We start from the raw sequence: 23198 nt of genomic DNA on the forward strand, positions 1-23198 counted from the left end.
TGTGTTGGATTCCCTTTTCAGCAGGAAGTCTGTTTCTCCCTCTTCCTCTGTGAATGCTATCTCTCTCACTCTTGCTCTCTCTCAAATAAATAAATAAAATCTTTTTTTTTTAAGATTTTATTTATTTATTTGACAGAGAGATCACAAGTAGGCAGAGAGGCACGCAGAGAGAGGAGGAAGCAGGATCTCCGTTGAGCAGAGAGCCCAACGCCGGGCTCAATCCCAGGACCCTGGGATCATGACCTGAGCCAAAGGCAGAGGCTTTAATCCACTGAGCCACCCAGGTGCCCCAAGTATCCAACTCTTGATCTCAGCTCAGCTCTTGATCTGAGAGTTGTGAGTTCAAGCCCCTCACTGGGCCCTATGCTGGGTGTACAGCCTACTTAAAAAAAAAGTTTGGGGCGCCTGGGTGGCTCAGTGGATTAAGCCACTGCCTTATGCTCAGGTCATGATCTCAGGGTCCTGGGATTGAGTCCCGCATCGGGTTCTCTGCTTGGCGGGGAGCCTGCTTGCCTCTCTCTCTGCCTGCCTCTCTGCCTACTTGTGATCTCTGTCTGTCAAATAAATAAATAAAATCTTTAAAAAAAAAAAACGTTTGCATGTAATATTGTGATTTATAATAAGAAATAGGTACTTGATCTTCACTCATTGCCAGCACAGAACTCCTAAACTCTTAGGACGATCTAAGTGATGAAATTCACAAAGGTATCTTCTGCTATGTTGATGGAGTGATCTTTGATAAGCACCTATGTAACCAAAGGATGGGGGCTGGTTACCAGAGGATCCAACCATGTAATCAGAAGGTTGGAAATTACAGTCCAACCTGTCCCCCCACCAACAACCTTTGGGGAGGGCAGAGGAACTGGAGGTAGAGTCAGTCATCAATGGCCAATAACTTAATCAGCCACAACTATGTAAAACCTAGTAGGAGAGGTCCTTTGGAAAGCTTCCAGATTGGTGAACACACAGAGATTTGGGGAGAGTGGAGTGCTCAGAGAGAACACGGAAGCTGCAGAAGCTCCATGCCCTTTCCCTTTCTCTATACCTTTCCCTATACATCTTTTCCATCAGACCGTTCCTAAGTTACATCCTTCTATAATAAACCAGTAATCTAGAAAATAAAATGTTTCTTTGATTTCTGTAAGCTTCTCTGGCAAATTAATTGAACCCAAAGAGGGGGGTAGCAGGAACCTCCAATCTACAGCCAGCCAATCAGAGCACAAGAACCAGAAACAGAAAGCTAGTTGGTAACTAACTGGTGACGAGTGACATTACTACCTGAGTTGTCTGGAGATGTGGCAACCTTATAGAAGTATTTGAAATCTTACATATTACAAAGGCTTTATTGTCAGCTGTTTTACTCAACCATTTTTTCTTTTTATTACAGTGACAGATAAGAGAGAACTTCATTTGACACATGGTTTGACAGAAAGATTTCAACATCTATCTAGTGGACAGGTCCATGGGTCGTTATATATTGATATATATATATATATATTTTTTGCTATTTCATATAATCTTTCCACTTTAAAAAAATTATTGCTTCATATCTCTTAAAGAACATTATTTTATTTATTTATTTTTAAAGATTTTATTTATCTATTTGACAGAGAGAGATCACAAGTAGTCAGAGAAGCAGGCAGAGAGAGAGAGAGGAGGAAGCAGGTTCCCCGCTGAGCAGAGAGCCCGACGTGGGACTCGATCCCAGGACCCTGAGATCATGACCTGAGCCGAAGGCAGTGGCTTAACCCACTGAGCTACCCAAGCGCCCCGAACATTATTTTATTTATATATTTTTAAAGATTTATTTATTTGGCAGAGAGAGAGAGAGCACAAACAGCAGGAACAGCAAGTAAAAGAAGAAACAGGCACCTGATAGGAACAATTTCCTAGGACCCTGGGATCATGACCTGAGCCAAAGATAAGACGCTTACCTGAGCTGAAGATAAGACGCTTACCTGAGCCATCCAGGCATCCCAGAACAACATTATTTTAAAAATCTGAATAAAGAGGCACCTGGGTGGCTTAGTGGGTTAAGCCTCTGCCTTCGGCTCAGGTCATGATTTTAGGGTCCTGGGATCAAGCCCTGCACTGGGCTCACTGCTTAGTGGGGAGCCTGCTTCTTCCTCTCCTGCTCCCTTGCTTGTGCACTCTGTCAAATAAATACATAAAATCTAAAATAAAAGGGCACCTGGGTGGCTCAGTGGGTTAAACCTCTGCCTTCGACTCAGGTCATGATCTCAGGGTCCTGGGACCGAGTCCCGCATCAGGCTCTCTGCTCAGCAGGGAGCCTGCTTCTCTTCCTCTCTCTCTGCCTACTTGTGATCTCTCTCTGTCAAATAAATAAATAAAATCTTTAAAAAAAAAAAAAAAGAAGAAGAAGAAGATTTATTTATTTATTTATTTAACAGAGAGGGAGAGAGAGAGATATCACAAGTAGGCAGAGAGGCAGACAGAGAGAGAGGAAGGGAAGCAGGCTCCCCACTGAGCAAAGAGCCTGATGTGGGGCTCGATCCCAGGACCTTGGGATCATGACCTGAGCTGAAGGCAGAGGTTTTAACCCACTGAACCACCCAGGCGCCCCCAATTTTTTTAAAATGAGAGATATAATTCACATACCATAAAAATCACACATACATGTACAATTCAGTGGCTTTCAGAACATTCAAAATAGTTTCTATTTTCTGGGGCACCTGGGTGGCTCAGTGGGTTAAGTCTTTGCCTTCAACTCATATCACGATCCCAGGGTCCTGGGATCGAGCCCTGCACTGGGCTCACCGCTTAGTGGGGAGCCTGCTTCTCCTTCTCCTGCTCCCTTGCTTGTGCGCTGTCAAATAAATTAAAAAGATATTTTAAAAAAAGCTTCTATTTTCTTTTATAATGTTTCTTCAGAAACATTTTTTTTTTTTTTAAGTAGACTCCACACCCAATGTGGGACTTGAACTCACAACCCTGAGATCAAGAGTTGCATGCTCTAGCAACTGAGCCAGCCAGGTACCTCTCTTCCCTATTCTTAATTTCATATTCCATTAGTTTAAGTAAAATCTCTTATAAAATGAACTTTTTTTTTAAAAGATGTATGTATTTATTTATATATTTATTTGACAGAGAGAGAGAGACAGAGATCACAAGTTGGCAGAGAGGCAGGCAGAGAGAGGGGGAAGCAGGCTCCCTGCTGAGCAGAGAGTCCAATGCGGGGCTTGATCCCAGGACCCTGACACCATGACCTGAGTCACTGAGCCACCCAGGCACCCCAAAATAAACTCTTATGAGCAAACCTTATGAAATAACGTTAGCTGAAAATGTTTATTTATTGATATCAAAAGCAACACATCTATGTAAGTGCGAAAAAAGTGCCCCCACCTTTCGTACACCGAATCCTCATGACTGCCTCAAAGCCAATCTTTCGAGTGAGGTATCTCTGTAGTTCCTTCTGTAATTTCTGTACTTGGACTGGGTTCTGCTGATGGTGGTAAGAAGGATAGTAATAGACACTTCCTGCTGAATACCGAGAAATACAACCTGGAAGAAAACACATACTTTTTAAAAATTCTGTAATTAACTAATACTGCATGAAAAAACTACTGGTGTTTGAATCAATCTTGTCCCAGCCTCCCAAAGTATTATCAAAAAAAGAGTATTTCATCCTTTTAAATAGCACTATAAAATCTCTCTATTATAAACGTTCAGAAATACATAATAAATGTTTAGAAGACCAAAGGTTTGTAACAGACTGATGAACTCTCTCAAAGGAATAAAAATTCCTTCACTTTGTCCTTTATTTAGAGTATCATCATATAAATGTCATTTTCACATTCACTTGAGAAAAATGATCATGAGGAAGAACTCACCCAGAGAAGCCAAGTCAGAATACTGTCCACTGAGAAGGAATAAGTCCACGGCTACCTGCTGACCAGAACAATCTAAGGCTAATTTCTTGTAAAAGTCAGTGGATGGTGTCAAGTGAATCTCCTGTTAATAATAAATTACAAGAAAGAAAAAATTTTTAATTATTAAATTGTCATAAAATTTTAAAACCTATCCCTTGAAATATATATATATATACCAAGATGTTAACAATTATCCTTGGGCATGCTAAAAATGCTTTCTTTTCAGTTCTTCATTTTCTCAGTGAAAAACATGTACCACTTAAGGATTTTCTATTTTCTACTTTTAAAAAGAAATACATCTATAATGCTAATTTCAATAATCTATTAAATGCTTAGAATACTGGAAAATGTTCTAAAGAATTCATGTGTAATGTCTATGTAGACCTTTGAACTATTGTAAGAAGTTAGTACTATAATTATTTTTACTTTATAAATAAACATAAGGAAACAGAAGGGCAAAGAAATTAATTCTTCAAGCTCGTACAGCTAAAAGGCAGTTGAGGGACGCCCTGGGGGGCTCAGTCGGTTAAGCATCTGTCTTTGGTTCAGGTCATGATCTCAAGGTCCTGGGATCAAGCCCCAAATCGGGGTCCCTGCACAGCAGAGAGCCTGTTTCTCCTTCTGCCTACTGCTCCCCCTGCTTGGGCTCTCTATTACAAATAAATAAAATCTTTAAAAACATAGTAGTAAAAATGATAAAACAAAAAGCAGAATTTAGACAGACTGACCCCAGGACTGACACCATCATCATTACAGTATACAGCAACTCTCATCATCTTTTAACCAATACACACTTCAAATCATTTATATACACAAAGTGCTCAAAAGCAATCCATGGCAGTCAATAAGACAGACTACTTTTTAGCGGTCACCCACATTCTACTTTGTTCCTAAAAGGTATATTCTTTAGACTGCCAGACTTTCTTATTAAAGGCAGGCTGCACTGCTAGCGGCCCGCTAAAGATCCAAAAATAAGGTAAAAGTGAATCAGGTGGTAAGTGTAACAAAATAGAAATTTCGACATAAAAGAGAAATGCTTTGTCTCTTTCCTTATACTCCCTCCTCTCCACAACTGAAAAATAAATGAACAGGCTTTGTGGTTAAAGGACAGAGTAGAGTCCCAAAATATATGGTAACATACATTTGATGACTTTCTAACCTTAGCAGATGACCTTTGGTTGGGCTCCTCTCGTGGTCTCAGGGCTCCCACTCCAAGAGTAGGAAGTTGTGTTTGAAAGACAGACATTCGACCACCAGTTGGGGACATCAGCTTAAAGGCCGCCTGAAGTGCAGGACCCAAGGCACTCTGGGTTTCCAGGGTCTTGGTGAACATTTGCGGCAAAGTTTTCAGTAAATCTTGAACAAGCTTGTAAAATAAAGCAAGAAAACTCAAAGATGTTAACAATTAAAAACTTCTTCCACAAAAGTCAATAACTAATACAGTAGACAAGACACTGAGTCATGATGATGGTCAGAGAATCTACAGACAGTACAGTAAACAATGAAGTTGGCCAAATGACAAGAAAGCCATTTTAAGTCAACATTATAAATTGGCAAGCAAGACAAATCAAAATTGGGGCCTTACAGTTCTTGCACATGCAGTAGTCCAGCAAGACTATAAGTCCAAAATGTATCCAAAAGAACCATCACAGTTTAGATTTGATTTCTTTTAATGCCATCAAACACGGCCTTCTCAATCACCTCTACACACTTTATTCTTTTCAGTTCCAAAGCGATTTAACTCTTCCCCTATTGAAAAGTCTAAGATAGCCAGTAAATTTTCCAACTAGTAATACCACTACAAAAGAAAAACAAAATGAAAAACTACTACCTATTCAGGTTAGGTTGTACAAATAAAGAGAGTTAAAGGGAAAAAAAGTACTTCACGCTATGGTGAAGTCACTGTTGCCAACAGCTGAGACCATAGACTTGCTAGTTAAAATGTTACCCCTACGGCATATATGCATATACAGGGTAGACAACATCCCCCCTTCAGACACATTCTGTTCACCTCTCACTGTATTATGTCATGGCAATTTCCAGGCAGGGAATAAGTTTCTTCTGAACTGACCCCAATGACACTCTGTGAATCAGAAAAGCAAAGGGCACTGAAAGCAGCCTAGCTAAAGTGCTTCTATGTAGTGACCAGAAGCTTATCTGAGCAACCCTCCCCATTTCCCAAATGGTGGCAAGGCAGGTTTCCTTCAGGTTTTCCTTTACGAAATAGGCTTATCTTCTACCCTATTACAAAGTATCTTGCTACGTTAGACTTAAGAGCCATCAGTTCAAGGGTAAACTCAAGATCTGTTCATCTGATGAATTTTAACTAACAGCAAATATAAAATGTTATACATCTTAGAAATGCCTCAGAAAGAAAAAAACTACTTAAAGTTCATTTTGAAAATACATTCCTTCAATATTTAAAAAAAACGTGTCAGATAAGAAAATGTAACTTACCTCTTTACTTTCATTTAAATTTACTAATAAGTTCTCTGGCATAGGTATAAAAACATCTGAAAAAATAAATAAATATTTCTTTCAAACAAAACTTAATTGTTAAAGATGTTTCAAACATTTAACACTGATATAATTAACCACCCCCAGGGATGCCTGGGTGGCTCAGTCCATTAAGCATCTGCCTTTGTCTCAGGTCACAATCCCAGGGTCCTGGAATACAGTCTGGTGTCTGGCTCCTTGCTCAGCAGGGAGCCTGCTTCTCCCTCTGTCTGCTGCTCCCCCTACTTGTGCTCTCTCTGACAAATAAAATCTTAAAAAAAAAAAAAAATTTACCCTCATAATTTAAAGAAAAGTGAACTCCTCTATTATATAAGCACTGTCTACCTATATTAAAAAAGCCATCAAAGGACCATTGATTTAGGTATTTATTATAACTTATGTTACCATATAAAAGGTAAATAGGCTCCTAATTAGAAAATATTGATCTGTTGAGTAAACACTCAGTACAGGTTTGCACAAGTGCTTTGCTTCTTAAGTTAAAGACAAGAGTTCAGAATCCTACTTTACATTCTTGCTTATTAGCCCATGAAACTAGTAGTCTTGGCATTAAAAAAAAAATGTTGACTAAGATGACACACAAGAATGCTAGGTCTTTACAAAGAAGTAATGGAACCCAACAACAGCTCTGTCATTCAAAAAGCACATACTGTCTCATAAAGAATGTCCCAACTAGTGCCAATATTTATGAGACTATAAAGTCAGGTAAATCAGATGGTATGCTAACTGACCACTTCAGATGAGCTCCTCAGGATTCAAATTCATTTTTACTTAGGAATTAAATTCTCTTCCTTTAAAAGGAAGCAAAACTATGGGTGGAGGTGAAGGATTATAAGAAGTCTTACTTTCCACATATTGGTACTATTTGCTTTTTTTTTAAAGGCTCATTATAATGTTCATAAAAAATAATACTAAAATACTATTTGTAATATTAAATATTTACTTTAGCTGCCACACAAAAATTCTACAGTCAGGGCACCTGGGTGGCTCAGTTGGTCAAGCATCTGCCTTCGGCTTGGGTTATGATCTCTGGGTCCTGGGACTGAGCCCCGCATCAGGCTTCCTACTCAGCAGGGCATCTGCTTCTATCTCTCTCCCTCTCTCCCTTTCTCCCTCCGCATCTCTCTTTCTCTCAAATAAATTAGAAAAATCTGAAAAAATTCTCGTTGACAGTTGACTATTTAGATTTTTTTCTTTAAAGAATGTTTTGAGGCGCCTGGATGGCATAGTCAGGCCATCCAAGTTTGATTCTTGTTTTCTGCTCACGTCGTAGCCCCATGTTGGGTTCCACGCTTCACATGGAGGCTGCCTAAGGCTCTCTCCCTCTGCCCGTCCCCCCACACGCTCTGTAGCTCTCTCTCAAATAAATCAATCGTAAAAATTTTAAAAATGTTTAATAAGTTTAATTGAGATATAATTCCCGTATCATAGAATTCACCCTTATAGAAGATAACAATTCAGTGATGTTTTTATATATATTAAAATATATTGAATATATTTTATAAATATAATAAAATAATAAAATATATTAAAATATATTGAATATATTTTATATATTCACAGAATTGCAAATCATCAACACTAATTCCAGATCCTTCTCATTATCCCAAAAGGAAACACCATGTGAACTCTTCATGTCCCTGCCAACTCCCAGAGAGCTAGGAAGCCACCAGTCTGTCTGTGGATGTGCCTATCCTGGAAATTTCATATTTTTAAAAATATTTAATTTCTTTATTTTAGAGAGAGAATGCATGATAGCGGTGAGTGGCAGAGGGAGAGGCAGAGAATCCCAAGCAGACTCCATGCCCAGATGATCTAAGACGAAACCAATAGCCCAACACCTAACTAACTCTTGATTTCAGTTCAGAATATGGTCCGAAGGTCATGATCCCGGGATTGTGAGATCAAGCCCTACATCAGACTCTGCACCCACGGGGGAGTCTGCTTGGAATTCTCTCCCTTCTGCTCCTCCCTCACGTCCCATCCCCCACACCACAAGTGCAAGCACGCGCACACACACACGCTTTCTAAAACAGATAAAATTTTAAAATAAAAAGAGTCACACACGAAAGAGTCACAGTATGAGGTACTTTATGACTGGCTTCTGACATTCAGCATAATGTTTTCAAGGTTCGCTATGTTGAAGCACCTATCAGTACTTTATTCTTTTTTACTGACAAATAGTATTTCATGGTACGGATACACTTTTTATTTATCCATTCATCAAACAAGGAGCATTAGGGTTGTTTCTACTTTTTGGCTATGTTGCTATGAACATCCACCTGCACATTTTCCTACTTTCCTTGAGTATCTATATATATATTGACTAGAATTGCTTGGTCATATGATAACTCTGTGTTTATAAACTTTTGGAGCAAGAAGTAGACTGTTCCATAGTGGCTGCAGTATTTTCCATTCCAACAGGCAGTGTCTGAGAGTTCCACTTTCTCCACGTTCTTGCAAATACTTTACTTGTTACTATCTTTTTTTTAATCCCTGCTATATGACATCCAGCAAGGGACACTCCATCCATCAGCTTATGTATAAAACTGAGAGGCTGGATCTTAGCAGCGAATTCACAATTTGGCCCATCATCAGAATCACCTATTCAGTGATTTTATTTCATGCAAAATAATTATCTGGTTAGGGAATGAATGAATAACCAGGCTGGTTTGTTGTGAGATTAAAAACAACCAGGACAGAAACCAGGGCTCTTTTAAACTACTGCCCTTTAAAGATGTATAATGAGTCCTCACTATTTATGGATTCTGTATTTGCCAATTTGCCTACTAAAATTTTTTTTTGAAGATTTTATTTATTTATTTGACAGAGAGTGAGAGAAAGAGCGAGCACAAACAGGGGGAGTGGGAGAAGGAGAAGCAGGCTCCCCTCTGAGCAAGACCCATAACCAACTGAGCTCACCCATGTACCCCTACTCACTAATATTTATTTGTAACCCCAAAACCAATACTCATGCTGTTGCTTCTGTGGACATTCATAGACATGCTCAGAGCAGCAAAACTATTTGAATTCTGAATCGGAGATTTTCTAACTAGTCTCATCGTGGTTTTCATTTGTATTTCCCTGATAACTTATGATACAGAGCATCTTTTCAAGAGCCTATCAGCCAACTGTTTATAGAAAATATTGAATACTGTGTATAGAATAGAGACATGTCTATTCAAATCATTTACCCACTTTAAATTGTGTTTTTCTTGTTCAGTTGTAGAAGTTCTTTCTATAATGCAGATGTAAATTCCTATATCTTTTTTTAAAGATTTTATTTATTTATTTGACACAGAGAGAGAGACATCACAAGTAGGCAGAGAGGCAGACAGAGAGAGGGGGAAGCAGGCTTCCCACTGAGCAGAGAGCGCAATGTGGGGCTCGACCCCAAGACCCTGGGATCATGACCCAAGCCAAAGGCAGAGACTTTAACCCACTGAGCCACCCAGGTGCCCCACAAATTCCTATATTTTTAAAAAAAGATTTTATTTATTGGAGCATTTGGGTGGATCAGTTGGCTAAGTATCTGCCTTCGGCTCAGGTCATGATCTCAGGGTCCTGGGATTGAGCCCGCATCAGGCTCCCCCATTCATTGGGAGTCTGCTGCTCCCTTTGCCTCTTACCCTGCTTGTGCTCTCTCTCTCTTTTCTCTTTGTCTGTCTCTCAAATAAAATAAAATTAAGATTTTATTTATTTACTTGACAGAGGGAGAGAAAGATAGCATGTGAGAGAGAGAGCATGTGCACGAGGAGGAGGAGCAGCAGGCAAAGGGAGAGGGAGAAGCAGGCTCCCCACTGCGCAAGGAGCCGGATGCAGGGCTCAATCCCAAGACCCTAGGATCTTGACCTGAGCCAAAGAAAGTTCAAATGACTGACCCACCCCAGGTGCCCCTAGATATAAATTCCTGATCAGACATATGATTTATAATATTTTCTCATTCTGTGGGTTGCCTTTTTACATTCTTAACTGTGAAACACAAAAGTTCTTAATTTGGGGGGTACCTGGGTGGTTCACTTGGTTAAATGGCCAACTCTTGATTTACATACATGTCATGACCTCAGGGTTGGGAACTTGAGCCCCACATAGGGCTCCATGCTTAGGAGAGTCAGCTTGAGATTCTGTCCCTGTCCTTTGACCCTCCCCCTTCTTGTGTACTTGCCCTCTAAATAAATAAATAAATCTTTTTAAAAATTATTTTTTAATTTTGAAGAAGCCAAATTATCTACTTTCCTTTTTCTTTTTTTTCTCCAAGATTTTATTTATTTATTTGACAGCGATCTCAAGTAGGCAGAGAGGCAGGCAGAGAGAGGGGGGGTGGGAGGAAGCAGGCTCCCTGCCTAGCAGAGAGCCTGATGTGGGACTCGATCCCAGGACCCTGAAATCTCTTAAAATATCTGTACTATAAATGGTTCTTAGATACTTATTGTAACCTATAAAAGCTAGTATAACTTTTCACTGTTGTGAAATATAGTGCTCTTGCGTGGTATAGAAGAATGTGAAGGATCATATCTTACCAGAAATGGACTAAGTCTCTCACCTGGGCGAAAGGAGCCTCCTTATTCTTGCCAGCATTTGTATTTCTTTTTTATTTTAATTTTAATTAATTAATTTATTTTTAAAAGATTTTATTTATTTATTTATTTGGCAGAGAGAGAGAGAGAGAGAGATCACGAGTAGGCAGAGAGGCAAGCAGAGAGATGGGGGGAAGCAGGCTCCCTGCCCAGCAGAGAGCCTGATGCAGGGCTTGATCTCATGACCCTGAGATCATGACCCAAGTCCAAGGCAGAGGCTCAACCCACTGAGCCACCCAGGCACCCCATAAATAAGTAAATTCTTAAAAAAAAAAAAATCAATTCAGGGGCACCTGAGTGACTTAGTGGGTTAAAGCCTCTGCCTTCGGCTCAGGTCATGATCCCAGTGGGATCGAGCCCCGCATTAGGCTCTCTACTCAGCACGGAGCCTGCTTCCTCCTCTCTCTCTGCCTGTCTTTCTGCCTACTTGTGATCTCTGTCAAATAAATAAGTAAAATCTTAAAAAAAAAAAAATCAGTTCAGCATATATGTTTGGTTTATTCCTGGAATAAACCTATTCTGTCCCATTACTTTTATATGTCTCTCCTCAAATACTTTTTGAATGAATGAATAAGAAGGGAAAAAGAAACCTATGTTTAATTTGTTTGAACATTAACTTGTTTTTGTTGCCTCAGAATTCACTTTACCTCTGTTACTGTTTTCTCTTCTATAAAATGAGGGATTGGACTAAAGGACTCTTACAATTACAATAAGCTTATGACTTTATACTCAAGCTCTTAGTCATATCATATACACCATACACACATACATATGTCAAATATTCATGATATATTTATAAAACTGAAAATTCCTAAGGTGTTTCAATAATTTTAAGTATATATACCTTCAATATCTGAAACGATTAGCATCTGAGGTTGAGAGAGACCTTCTTGAAGACTGTAGAAGTGGATTGTACTATCAAATGTAATGAAGCCAATTTTTGTCCTGGTGTTCCCAGGAAGCCTACAACAAACAAATTCAAAAGAATATTGCATCAAGTTTTTCCATATACATACATATATAAAAATATCTGTGAAGAGTTAACATATATACATCATACAAAATATGATATATGATAACATATATATGTATATCATACAAAATACTTTTGTATTACGGAAATAGTCCCAAAATAAATGATTAATCCACCAAATGTTTAACTAGTATGAAAACAGAACTTACTCAAAGTGAAAACATTACACGTAAGCCAATCAATAAAACCCTGCAATAATACAGCAATCCAAAACTCACTACACCTATATAAAGTTACATAAATTACAAAGGAAATAATATATTTAAAAAATATTTGAATGTATATATAAACATTTTCATGTTCTTATAGTGAACTTTGTAGATGATTTTAACAAAAAATTACCACTTAGCAACTGTAAAATAGAATATATTCATGTGTCTATGTGTATATAATATATATATGTATGTGTATATATGCTAGGCATGGAACCCACCAAAGGGCTTGAACTTCACACCCTCAGATCAACACCTGAGCTGAGATCAAGAGTTTGATGCTTGGGAGCCTGGGTGGCTCAGTGGGTTAAGCCGCTGCCTTCGGCTCGGGTCATGATCTCAGGGTCCTGGGATCGAGTCCCGCATCGGGCTCTCTGCTCGGCAGGGAGCCTGCTTCCCTCTCTCTCTCTGCCTGCCTCTCTGACTACTTGTGATTTCTCTCTGTCAAATAAATAAATAAAATCTTAAAAAAAAAAAAAAAAGAGTTTGATGCTTAAGCAATGATCCACCCATGCACCCCTAAAATTTAATATAAATTAATGTATTGCATATCTTTTAAAAAGTTTAGCCAGGGGCACCTGGGTGGCTCACTGGGTTAAAGCCTCTGCTTTCGGCTCAGGTCATGATCCCAGGGTCCTGGGATCGAGCCCCACATCGGGTTCTCTGCTCAGTGGGGAGTCTGCTTCCCTCCCTCTCTCTGCCTGCCTCTCTGCCTACTCGTGATCTCTCTCTCTCTCTCTGCCAAATAAATAAATAAAATCTTTTAAAAATAAATTAATTAAAATTAAAATAAAAAAGAAATACAAATGCTGGCAAGAATAAGGAGGCTCCTTTCGCCCAGGTGAGAGACTTAGTCCATTTCTGGTAAGATATGATCCTTCACATTCTTCTATACCACGCAAGAGCACTATATTTCACAACAGTGAAAAGTTATACTAGCCTTTATAGGTTACACTAAGTATCTAAGAACCATTTATAGTACAGATATTTTAAGAGACTTAACAGATATGACAACTAAATGCAACATGTATACACTGTTTGGATTCTTATTTCAACAAACCTTCAAAAAGGGCATTTCTGACATAACCAAAAATTGAACTAGGTATTAAATCATATTATAGAATTACTGCTAATTTTGTTTGCTGTGATACTTGTATCTTAGGGTGAAAAAATAATTGTAATTATTTATAGGTAAGAAGATATGCTGGCTGAGATTTGAGTGAAAATACTCATGTGGGGGACGCCTGGGTGGCTCAGTTGGTTAAGCAGCAGCTGCCTTCGGCTCAGGTCATGATCCCAGCATCCTGGGATCAAGTCCCACATCGGGCTCTTTGCTCAGCAGGGAGCCTGCTTCTGCCTCTGCCTGCCATTCTGTCTGCCTGTGCTTGCTCTCTCTCCCTCTCTCTCTCTGATAAATAAATTAAAAAAAAAAAAAAAAGAAAGAAAGAAAAAAATACTCATGTGGAAAAAGTGTTTGTGTATGGGAGGGATTAGATGAAACAAGAACAAATGAACATAAAAACATTAAAGTTGAGGAATGGTACCTAGAAGTTCACTACATTCTATTTACTAGTTGTTTGAAATTTTTCCATAATGAAAAGTTAAAATAAATTTGTTTCTCAGGGGGCCTGGGTGGCTCAGTGGGTTGAGCCTCTGCCTTCAGCTCAGGTCATGATCTCAGCGTCCTGGGATCGAGCCCCACATTGGGCTCTCTGCTCAGGGGGGAGCCTGCTTCCCCCCCCTCTCTCTGTCAAATAAATAAATAAAATATTTAAAAACCCATTTATTTATTTTTAAAGATTTTATTTATTTATTTGACAGTGAGAGATCATAAGTAGCATAGAGGCAGGCAGAGAGAGAGAGGAGGAAGCAGGCTCTTCACTGAGCAGAGAGCCCGATACGGGGCTCGATACCAGGACGCCGAGCTCATGACCCGAGCCGAAGGCAGAGGCTTAACCCACTGAGCCACCCATGTACCTCTAACAAACCAATTTAAATGGACATTTAGAACATAATTATATACAGCATTTTTAGTATTTTGAAACTATTCATTTTGCAAACAGTAGTTTCAAATTTAAGCTGAATTAAGGTACTTACAAATCCAGATTGTCCAACAAACTCTGGCAAACTGAATTCAAGTATCCAGTTTCAACTGCATTGTGAGATACATCAAATACAAAGAGGTACACTGGAGGTTGAGGTGGTCGTAACTGGAGAAAAGAAAGATCTCATTAAAGACCTTTAACAGGATTAAATCTAAACCTACCACTGTAGATTAAATGGAGACACTAATAAACAATAATGGATTAAGAAAATAACATAGAAATATCAGGAGTTCTAAAAATAGACGAACTATATTATACTGTTTTCAGATGTGGAGTTAGAAAAAGAAAAATGAAGATGTGATTGCCCTAAGTCAGAGAGTTTTTCTTTAGGGACAAGGAGAGAAAATATAGTCAGAGGGCTTTTGGGAGTACAGCAATGTTCAATTTCTGACCTGCATGGTACTAATAACACAGGTGTTTACAGCTACTTGGTAACCTACACATTTGTTTTATAGACTTTTCCACATATATATTGTATTTCACAATTTAGGGAAATTAAAACTGTGTAAGTGACAAATCAAGTTAGCCTGAGCTGGTTTCTTAACCAACGCATTTTAGTCAAGATCCATAAAAATGTACAACTATATTTTAAAATTCCAAACTCAAAGATTTGTTCTCGAGTCAATAAAAAAGCATCAAATAACCACAATGAGAACTGGGCATGTAGTATACTAACTTTTTTTTTGGAGTGTACTAACTTTTGTATTTTTTTGCACAGACCACTTGCCAGATTCATAGCATCTGTCACCTAAAAGATAAATGGAGAAGGTGCAAAACATCTTGCAATAGGCAAATTTACAAATTTAAAGGAAGTCAGTTTTCCAAACCCTGGGAGATAAAAGACACCTCAGGCAGCCAATACAAAAGAACAGATGCATCTTCTGATTTTTTGGTTTTAATTCAACAAAGAGATAGCTATACTAGGGAAAACTATTACCAACCATTTAAGTGTCACAAAACTGTCTTCTACAATGAACTTTTTTGTGGTGAAAAAAAAATGAATCCTCATAATTTCTATTTCCCATTGCCCGGAGATTACCCCCACAAAAACATAACAAGGTAAAATAAAACATAAAAAATTGGGGCGCCTGGATGGCTCAGTGGGTTAAGCCTCTGCCTTCCGCTCAGGTCATGATTTCAGGGTCCTGGGATTGAGCCCTGCATTCAGCTCTCTGCTCGGCAGGGAGCCTGTTTCCTCCCCCTCTCTCTGCCTGCCTCTCTGTCTACTTGTGATCTTTCTCTCTCTCTCTCTCTGTGAAATAAATAAATAAAATCTTAAAAAAAAAAAAACCAAACATAAAAAATTGACGTGAAGTCTTATCTTCATATTCCTTCTATTTAGAGGCATAATGGCATGGTGAAAGCATAAGCAAATCAAAAGGCATGGATTTTTATACAAGGTCTCCCACTTACTTAAAGGATATTTAGCGAGTCACTTAATCTGTGTTCACATCTGTAAAGCAGGATTAACAGCACTGACCTCGCTTAAATCGGATGGTTGTTTGTGATGATCGAAAATATGTAAGTGCTTAATAAAATGTGAAATGCTAACGAAACATTAGGCCTAATTATTATTTTAAAAATCCAAGACCTCAGATACTCATACAAGTGCATAATAATAGTACTTACAAGAGAACATTTATCACGACATTATTAGAAAAATATTGGAAGTGACCTAAAAGTAAATATGATCCTGGTATTTCACATTTCTAGATTGATACACAAAAAATACAGATGAAATTTTACGTATACTTTTACTTTTCAAATTTACCCTTATATAATAAATTACATTTATAATGAACAAATATAAGATTTAAAAACATAAAATTTTGTTATAGAATGCTACAATGTTTTATTTAAAGCCCAGTGTTAAATAAATAGGCTACATAAAAATGAAAGCTTACCATGTATTCTGAAGGAGCCATAAATTCAATAGTAGCATTCTGAACTTCAGGTCTTCTGTGAGGTTCTCCATAAACTCTAGTCAAAGGGTTGTACATGAATTCCTCAGGAACTATAAGTCAACAACATTCAGTGATAAAACCGAAAGGCTTAAGTTTGATGTATCTTGCATTTAGTTGTTTTCTTATTTTCAGGATTTATAGATAAGCCAATATGGACTAAATATTAAAGGATAAATACACTGTTTTTGACTTCAAGTTTCCCCCACACTCAATAGCACCAAGTATGTCTTGCTTTTACAGCCGCAATAACGGTGATTTTTCTCTTCCTACCTTCTAATATAGTCTTTGTCTTAATTCTTGCTAAAATTGCTTTCCTAAATCAGCTTGAAAGGATGATAAAAATTCATTAAATACCAATTATTATCTTAAATGTGAGACTAAATTTTGTGTTAAATTTCATAATGGTACACAAATATTAACATTTGACACAATATGTACAGACTCTGGCTGCCCCACAAATCTACGGTAAAAATACAAGCTAAAGCCTAACAGTTCTGTGACTTCCATTAATTAAGGAGGCCTTTATGGAATATCAGTTACCTACCACTTATAATATACTAGTGCTCAAAGAATATTTTCTAAATTATCATTGCCCCTGTCTTCCCATTAATGTTTAGAAATTCAAATCCTGTTGAAGGGTAAGCCATAGTTTATGAAATGGTCCTGGGCTGCATGATTCCTACCTTTATTATAATTTTATTTCACATTCTAAAGCACATATACATAAGATTTTAAAGGCATACCAAACCCTATACATATGTTTTCTAAATTATTAGAGTAAAAATTATGTTCTTATTCTATGCTCACTTTACTCCTAAAAAACATAAGAATGGTCTTTAAAAATCTCTTAAATTCCCCATTTCCCAATGCTTAATGAAATTTCCTTTCAAACAGAGACCAAGTTTTCTTTTTTATCTTAATTTTTTTTTTTTAAAGTAAGCTCTACACCCAATGTGGGGTTTGAACTCACTACCCAAAAGCAAGAGTCACATGCTCCCCTAAATGAGTCAGCCAGGTACCCTGGAGACCTAAGTTTCAATATGGTTATCAACATACCCTTTTTCCTCTCTAATCCTAATAAAGTGTTACTGGTTAGCTGATATTCCTTAAACATTGACTGTAAGCAACTTCTGAAAGAGATCTCCTCTTCCTCAATTACTGAAAAAACTACATTCAACTAACCTTCTAGCACTGCCCACCTCCCTTCATACAGCAGTGAATGAAGCTAATGGCAGCTATTCTGTGGACTTATTTTCTTTCACCCTAGAGAAAAGGTATGGGACAATTTCTAAATAAAAATATTTCTTAAATTATAGGCTTAAATAATACCATGAAATATGCCATTTATTATATATCTAATATAATAAATGTAAAAAAGTGGTATCAGAATATCACATTTTGTTCAAAAAGTATATAATTATTCATATATGTATACATATGCACATATATGTATGTATGTATAAATGTGTAGAAAGAAGTTAACAAAAGTTATCTTAGTGTTGAAGGATTACAAGTAAGTAAGACAGGTTATTGGTGCTTTTTTAAAAAATTTCACCTTATCTGCTTTCTCTACAACATGAACTGAAATTTGTAAATGTTATTAAAAAAACATACCATCGTTGACTCGATAACATAAGTTACACTTCCATCTCCTTGGATCCAGAAAGCTGACAAAAGGGTTGATATATGTCCTGCATGAGCGGCATCTCACAATTGTACTGGAGGTAACCACAGGCAATTGCTAAAAAAACAGAACTGATTTTTTAAAGGCAGTGATCATCACATCTAAAGGCCAAATACTAATCCATACCTTTCAAGTTAACTTCTGGGATACTGTAATTTTAGAGAAGAAAAACAAGGGTAAAAGATGTGTCCAAACTGTCACACAACAAAGTTATGTAGTTAAAATGTACTGATTTTAAAAACTATTTTTCTCCAGGAACATTCTCATTAATCCTGCCTTTTCAAAAGTATTTCTTTTCTTTTTTTTTTTTTAATTTTTTATTTTTCATAAGCATATATTTTTATCCCCAGGGGTACAGGTCTGTGAATCGCCAGGTTTACACATTTCACAGCACTCACCAAAGCACATACCCTCCCCAATGTCCATAACCCCACTCCCCTTCTCCAAACCCCCCTCCCCCCAGCAACCCTCAGTTTGTTTTGTGAGATGAAGAGTCACTTATGGTTTGTCTAAAAGTATTTATTTTCTAATTAAACATTTATATTATGAAATCAACATGGTAAATACCCAATGTATTTTTGAGATAGATGGTAAATGGCCAAAAGTTACTAGGAGTTTTCTTCATGTTGTATTAAGAGGCTTACTAAATTCTCATGAAAGAACTGTCATAAAGTAAGGTAAGGGTAAATTATTAAGTATCCAATTAAACCCTGCAATTATGTTCCTATTTAAAGTTTATCCTACATACTAGAAGTTCTAAAGTCTTAATATAAATTTGTTTTGGAATAGTCACCTCACTTATGTACTGATCCTCCCAAGAGTATGTCAAGGTCCCCAAGCCTTATGATAAAAGTGGAAGGGCTTCTTTGTTCTTCCCGTAAGCAGAGGGAACAGCTTCCTAAAGCAATAAATTTACTCCAAGAATGGCAGGACTGGGAGACTGGGTAAAGCATTTTAAATAGGCAAATAATTTACAACTTTTTAAAATAGCATGGTTCATTTATTTATTTTCTCTCAGCACCTCTTGAATTTTTCAAAAATAGGCTTATTTTACCTCATTTCGAAGTGTTTGGTAATAAAAATGATGGCTGAATTACAAATAAAGAAACCTGTCAATGGTCAAATTCCTAAAGAAAGCGCAAATAAATTCCACATGTGATTCTTGCACTACTGTAGAAAATTCCTTACCACCAAGATAATTTTCCATTAGACATTTATGTTCATTAGTGAAACATACCACTAGGTCTTTGAAAGGATGAAGCAGCAGTCCCAAAGGAAGTTTGGCTTTATTCAGTAAGGCCTGAGTCTGAGGAATGCTAGTCAGCGTGCATCGAAATAAGCTGTATCAAAGTAAAAACCATGTATCATTAAAAAAAAGAATCATTGTCAGCTGTCACTATGATTATTTTTGGACAAAAAAAAAATATATGAAAGGTAACACATTTTAACAGTGGATCAAATTACAAAGAAACTTTTCAATAGGCCCTTTCAAATTTTATCCCATTAAATATTTAAGTCCTATTCAGAAAGAGAGGCTGGATAGTTACAACCCAGTATTATGTAACTAAAATACAGTCTCTTCTTGGCTTGGCTTGTGCATAAAACAGCCCAGACTAACAAATGACTTTTTCTTTATATAAATCTTGATTACACTGGAATTAAAAGGTGATGACACAGGTGCCTGGGTGGCTCAGTGGGTTAAGCCGCTGCTTTCGGCTCAGGTCATGATCTCAGGGTCCTGGGATCGAGTCCCGCATTGGGCTCTCCGCTCAGCAGGGAGCCTGCTTCCTCCTCTCTCTCTGCCTGCCTCTGCCTACTTGTGATCTCTCTCTGTCAAATAAATAAATAAAATCTTAAAATAAAAAAAAAAAGGTGATGACACAAATGTACAAATGCAAGCTTAAGTTTATTAATGAAAAGATCAGTTTTGTTGAAGGTTCTAAAAAAACCATTTAAAAAATAACAAAATTTGATTTTGTTATCACTACAAAGTCATCACCACATACATTTTAAACTAAAGATCCATTTTAAGGGATAGAAGGGTATTAAGTTTGTTATGAAAAAGAATTTTAAATGAGAGCAAATAAAGAATTATGTAGAATCAAATCCTATATGTTGGACTTGAAAAAAAAATTTATTCACCACAATGATAATGAGTGTCATAGTTCCATTAGGGCTGGTAAGAGCAGTCATCAGCTTAGAAGTTACAACCCTATCTGAGTTAGAATATTTCAAATATCAAGTAAGCAATTAACAAAGATCTATTTTCCCGTATGCAAAACTATTTTCATAAATTAATGGTTGTACTGCTAGTTCATAAAACATGTAGCGCCAAAAACAAAATCCAAAAATTCTAGAATAAAATGTCATGTGGAATAAGAAACACTATTTGAAACCTTACTCTGGGTTACAGTTTAGTTTCTGGATATCTTCATGCAAATTTGGAACAGGAGGCCGCAAAGGTGTTGCTGGAAGCATGTTTCTTTCTTGAAGAAGATTGATAACTCTTAGCCCCTCTGGATGTAGACTTAATCCACTCATGCTTGCAGCTAAATGATTAGCACCTAAGGGAGTCTAAAGATACATAATTTCAAAGTAAGTAGCCTTTATAATGTTTTCAGTTGAAAACAGAAGTATATAAGGACTTAGTTACTTAATTTTGCTCTAAATAACAAAACTAATCTACATTTCCTGGTCAATTTTGTTTGGTTCTGGGGATATGTAATAAAACAAGTCTTATGAAATTCCATTATTTTAATGGGTTAAAAGAATTCATTACAGCTTCCCAAAACTTTTATGCCTACACAGTTTAAATCAAAAGATGGAAAGCCGGTTAAAAAAGAAGAAAAAAAGTTTACCTGAATAAAGCCCTGTGGCCCACTTGAGTAATTCAAGGAAGAGGGTGGCATTCCAGTTGTACTAGGTGGTCCTGTGTTCTGATAACCAGGTGGTAAGGAGGGATATGAATACCCAACACTTCGGCTCATTGTGGGATTCTTGTTAGTATGCTGTGGTGTTGCTAGAAACAAGGTAACTTTTAAGTTCTATTTTATACTCTAGAATACTTCAAATAAACACATACATCCATTGAATTATAACTCTAAAATCCCTTGGGTAATTTAATTCCTTCATTTATCAAATCTGCAATATAAGACAAATAAACACTACTGACAAAATAATAGCAATGATGAAAATCTAGTTAATGTAGACTATAACCAAAAACACATAAAAATAAGCTTATATGAAAAAAATAAGCTTGGTATGGTTGATTTACTTTTGTATCATTTACTAAACTTTATATTTAGACTAAAATTCTAATTCAAAACATCAATGAAAACATATTAATGTACAACTGGTTTAATATATTGAAATAGATTTAATTCATAAAAATACTCTATAGCCAGAACATAATAATAAAGCCCATGATCCCAATTCTTTTTTTTTTTTTAAGATTTTATTTATTTATTTCACAGACAGAGCTCACAAGTAGGCAGAGAGGCAGGCAGAGAGCGAGGGGGAAGCAGGCTCCCTGCCAAGCAGAGAGCCCAATGCAGGGTTTGATCCCAGGACGCCAGGATCATGACCCGAGCCGAAGGCAGAGGCTTTAACCCACTGAGCCACCCAGGTGCCCCCATGATCCCAATTCTTAAAGGAAAAGAAAACTAATAAAAAAATCTAAAGGTATAGAAATTAAAAAATGCTACCATGAGGTATTACTGTGTGATAAGATTATGAAATTTTCTTCACTGTTTCCTATAATAAACACATACTAAAACAAAACAAACATACACATACACAAAAAACCAAAAATCATCTTTTATAGCATCTCACCCAAGAAGCCACCGCCTTCAATTTCATCATAACTATTGTGAACCACCATAGATCCATTATTGGTATTTGATGCAATACCTAAAAAAGAAGTTTATTACAATATTTAAACTAGAAAAATTGTTAAAATTTCTGAAAAATTTGAGCACTAATGTCTAAACTTTAATGTAACTTTCCAAATATTTTAGCCCACAACCCAGGAAAAATGTCAAATCTTGAAATAAAAATTTCAAATAATGCACATTTTAAAGTATACAAAATATATAAAAGTTGTGGGTTTTTTAAAAAGATTTTATTTATTTATTTGACAGACAGAGATCACAAGTAGGCAGAGAGGCAGGCAGAGAGAGAGGGGGAAGCAGGCTCTCTGCTGAGCAGAGAGCCCAATGTGGGACTCGATCCCAGGACCTTGGGATAATGACCTGAGCTGAAGGCAGAGGCTTTAACCCACTGAGCCACCCAGGCGCCCCCAAAATATATAAAAGTTTTAAATAATTTTATGAACTTCTAAAACTGATAGTCCTTCGTGCAGTTTGTAAAATTATATATTATCTGAAAGATTTCAGCAGTTGAGAGCATTAAAAACCTCTCAAGAACAGTACACACTGAAAAAAAAAAAGTCACCAAAATCAATACTATTTAAAGAGAAAATAAATCATGAAGATAAAAATACTTTTTTGGGGGAGGCAACTAGGTGGCTCAGTCAGTTGAATGGCTGCCTTCGGCTCAGGTTGTGATCCCAGAGTCCTGGGATTGAACCCCACGTCGGGCTCCCTGCTCAGCTGAGAGCCTGCTTCTCCCTCTGCTGGCCTCTCGGCCTACTTGTGTTCTGTCAAATAAATAAAATCTTAAAAAAATATATAGTTTTTTTTCAAACTAAGGAACAGAGTGGAATCTAGAATTAATCTGAAGATGATATGAGTTAATGTAATGATTGCTTTATTCTAGGGATCAGCTACTAAAATAAAATAAAAGTCTTAACTTCCTTTCCCTCCAATTAAAAAATTTAAAGATAAATGCCAGGAACACCTGCTTATGAAGAATTGAAATCTATTTCAAGGACCTCTACTATTTATGAACTTTAAGTCAGGTATAGAAGAAACTAAAATTAGTAAATAGAATCAACCTCTAGCATCTAAGTACAAAGGTGCTAACTCTAACAGTCATTTTAACACCAACAGTTAAGTTTAATAGTTGATAAAATCAGTTAATTCCTTTCTAGCTCTCAAGACCACCATGACTTTAACCATGAGTTGATATGAAAAACTTAGTAAAACTGTTTGTAAAAGAAAATAAAAACACTGGGCATATTTTTAGTTGGTTAAAAATGCAAATATTTGGGACGCCTGGGTGGCTCAGTTGGTTAAGCAGCTGCCTTCGGCTCAGGTCAT

The 23198-nt window shown here is 37.0% G+C and overlaps 1 protein-coding gene across 4 annotated transcripts in view; it reads right to left on the reverse strand.

Annotated features, from left to right (window-relative positions):
• The window catches only part of SEC24A (SEC24 homolog A, COPII coat complex component), a 67811-nt gene that overhangs the window by 15546 nt on the left and 29067 nt on the right, over window positions 1-23198 (reverse strand). For 3 of the 4 annotated variants that reach the window (XM_013052488.2, XM_045075495.1, XM_004744947.3), the window contains 12 exons: window positions 21811-21888; window positions 20838-20998; window positions 20381-20553; window positions 19217-19319; window positions 17910-18036; window positions 16236-16345; window positions 14324-14436; window positions 11826-11944; window positions 6348-6403; window positions 5050-5256; window positions 3852-3972; window positions 3364-3522 (listed from right to left, as the gene is read on the reverse strand). In XM_013052488.2, the coding sequence (XP_012907942.1) occupies window positions 3364-3522; window positions 3852-3972; window positions 5050-5256; window positions 6348-6403; window positions 11826-11944; window positions 14324-14436; window positions 16236-16345; window positions 17910-18036; window positions 19217-19319; window positions 20381-20553; window positions 20838-20998; window positions 21811-21888 (1527 nt within the window). The remainder of the gene's footprint in view (window positions 1-3363; window positions 3523-3851; window positions 3973-5049; window positions 5257-6347; window positions 6404-11825; window positions 11945-14323; window positions 14437-16235; window positions 16346-17909; window positions 18037-19216; window positions 19320-20380; window positions 20554-20837; window positions 20999-21810; window positions 21889-23198) is intronic. The other variant, XM_045075496.1, reaches the window with a different exon arrangement.

This window comes from Mustela putorius, unplaced genomic scaffold, assembly GCF_011764305.1.
Source record: "Mustela putorius furo isolate JIRA1106 unplaced genomic scaffold, ASM1176430v1.1 tig00000145_pilon_pilon_pilon, whole genome shotgun sequence".
Taxonomy (NCBI): Eukaryota; Metazoa; Chordata; class Mammalia; order Carnivora; family Mustelidae; genus Mustela; species Mustela putorius.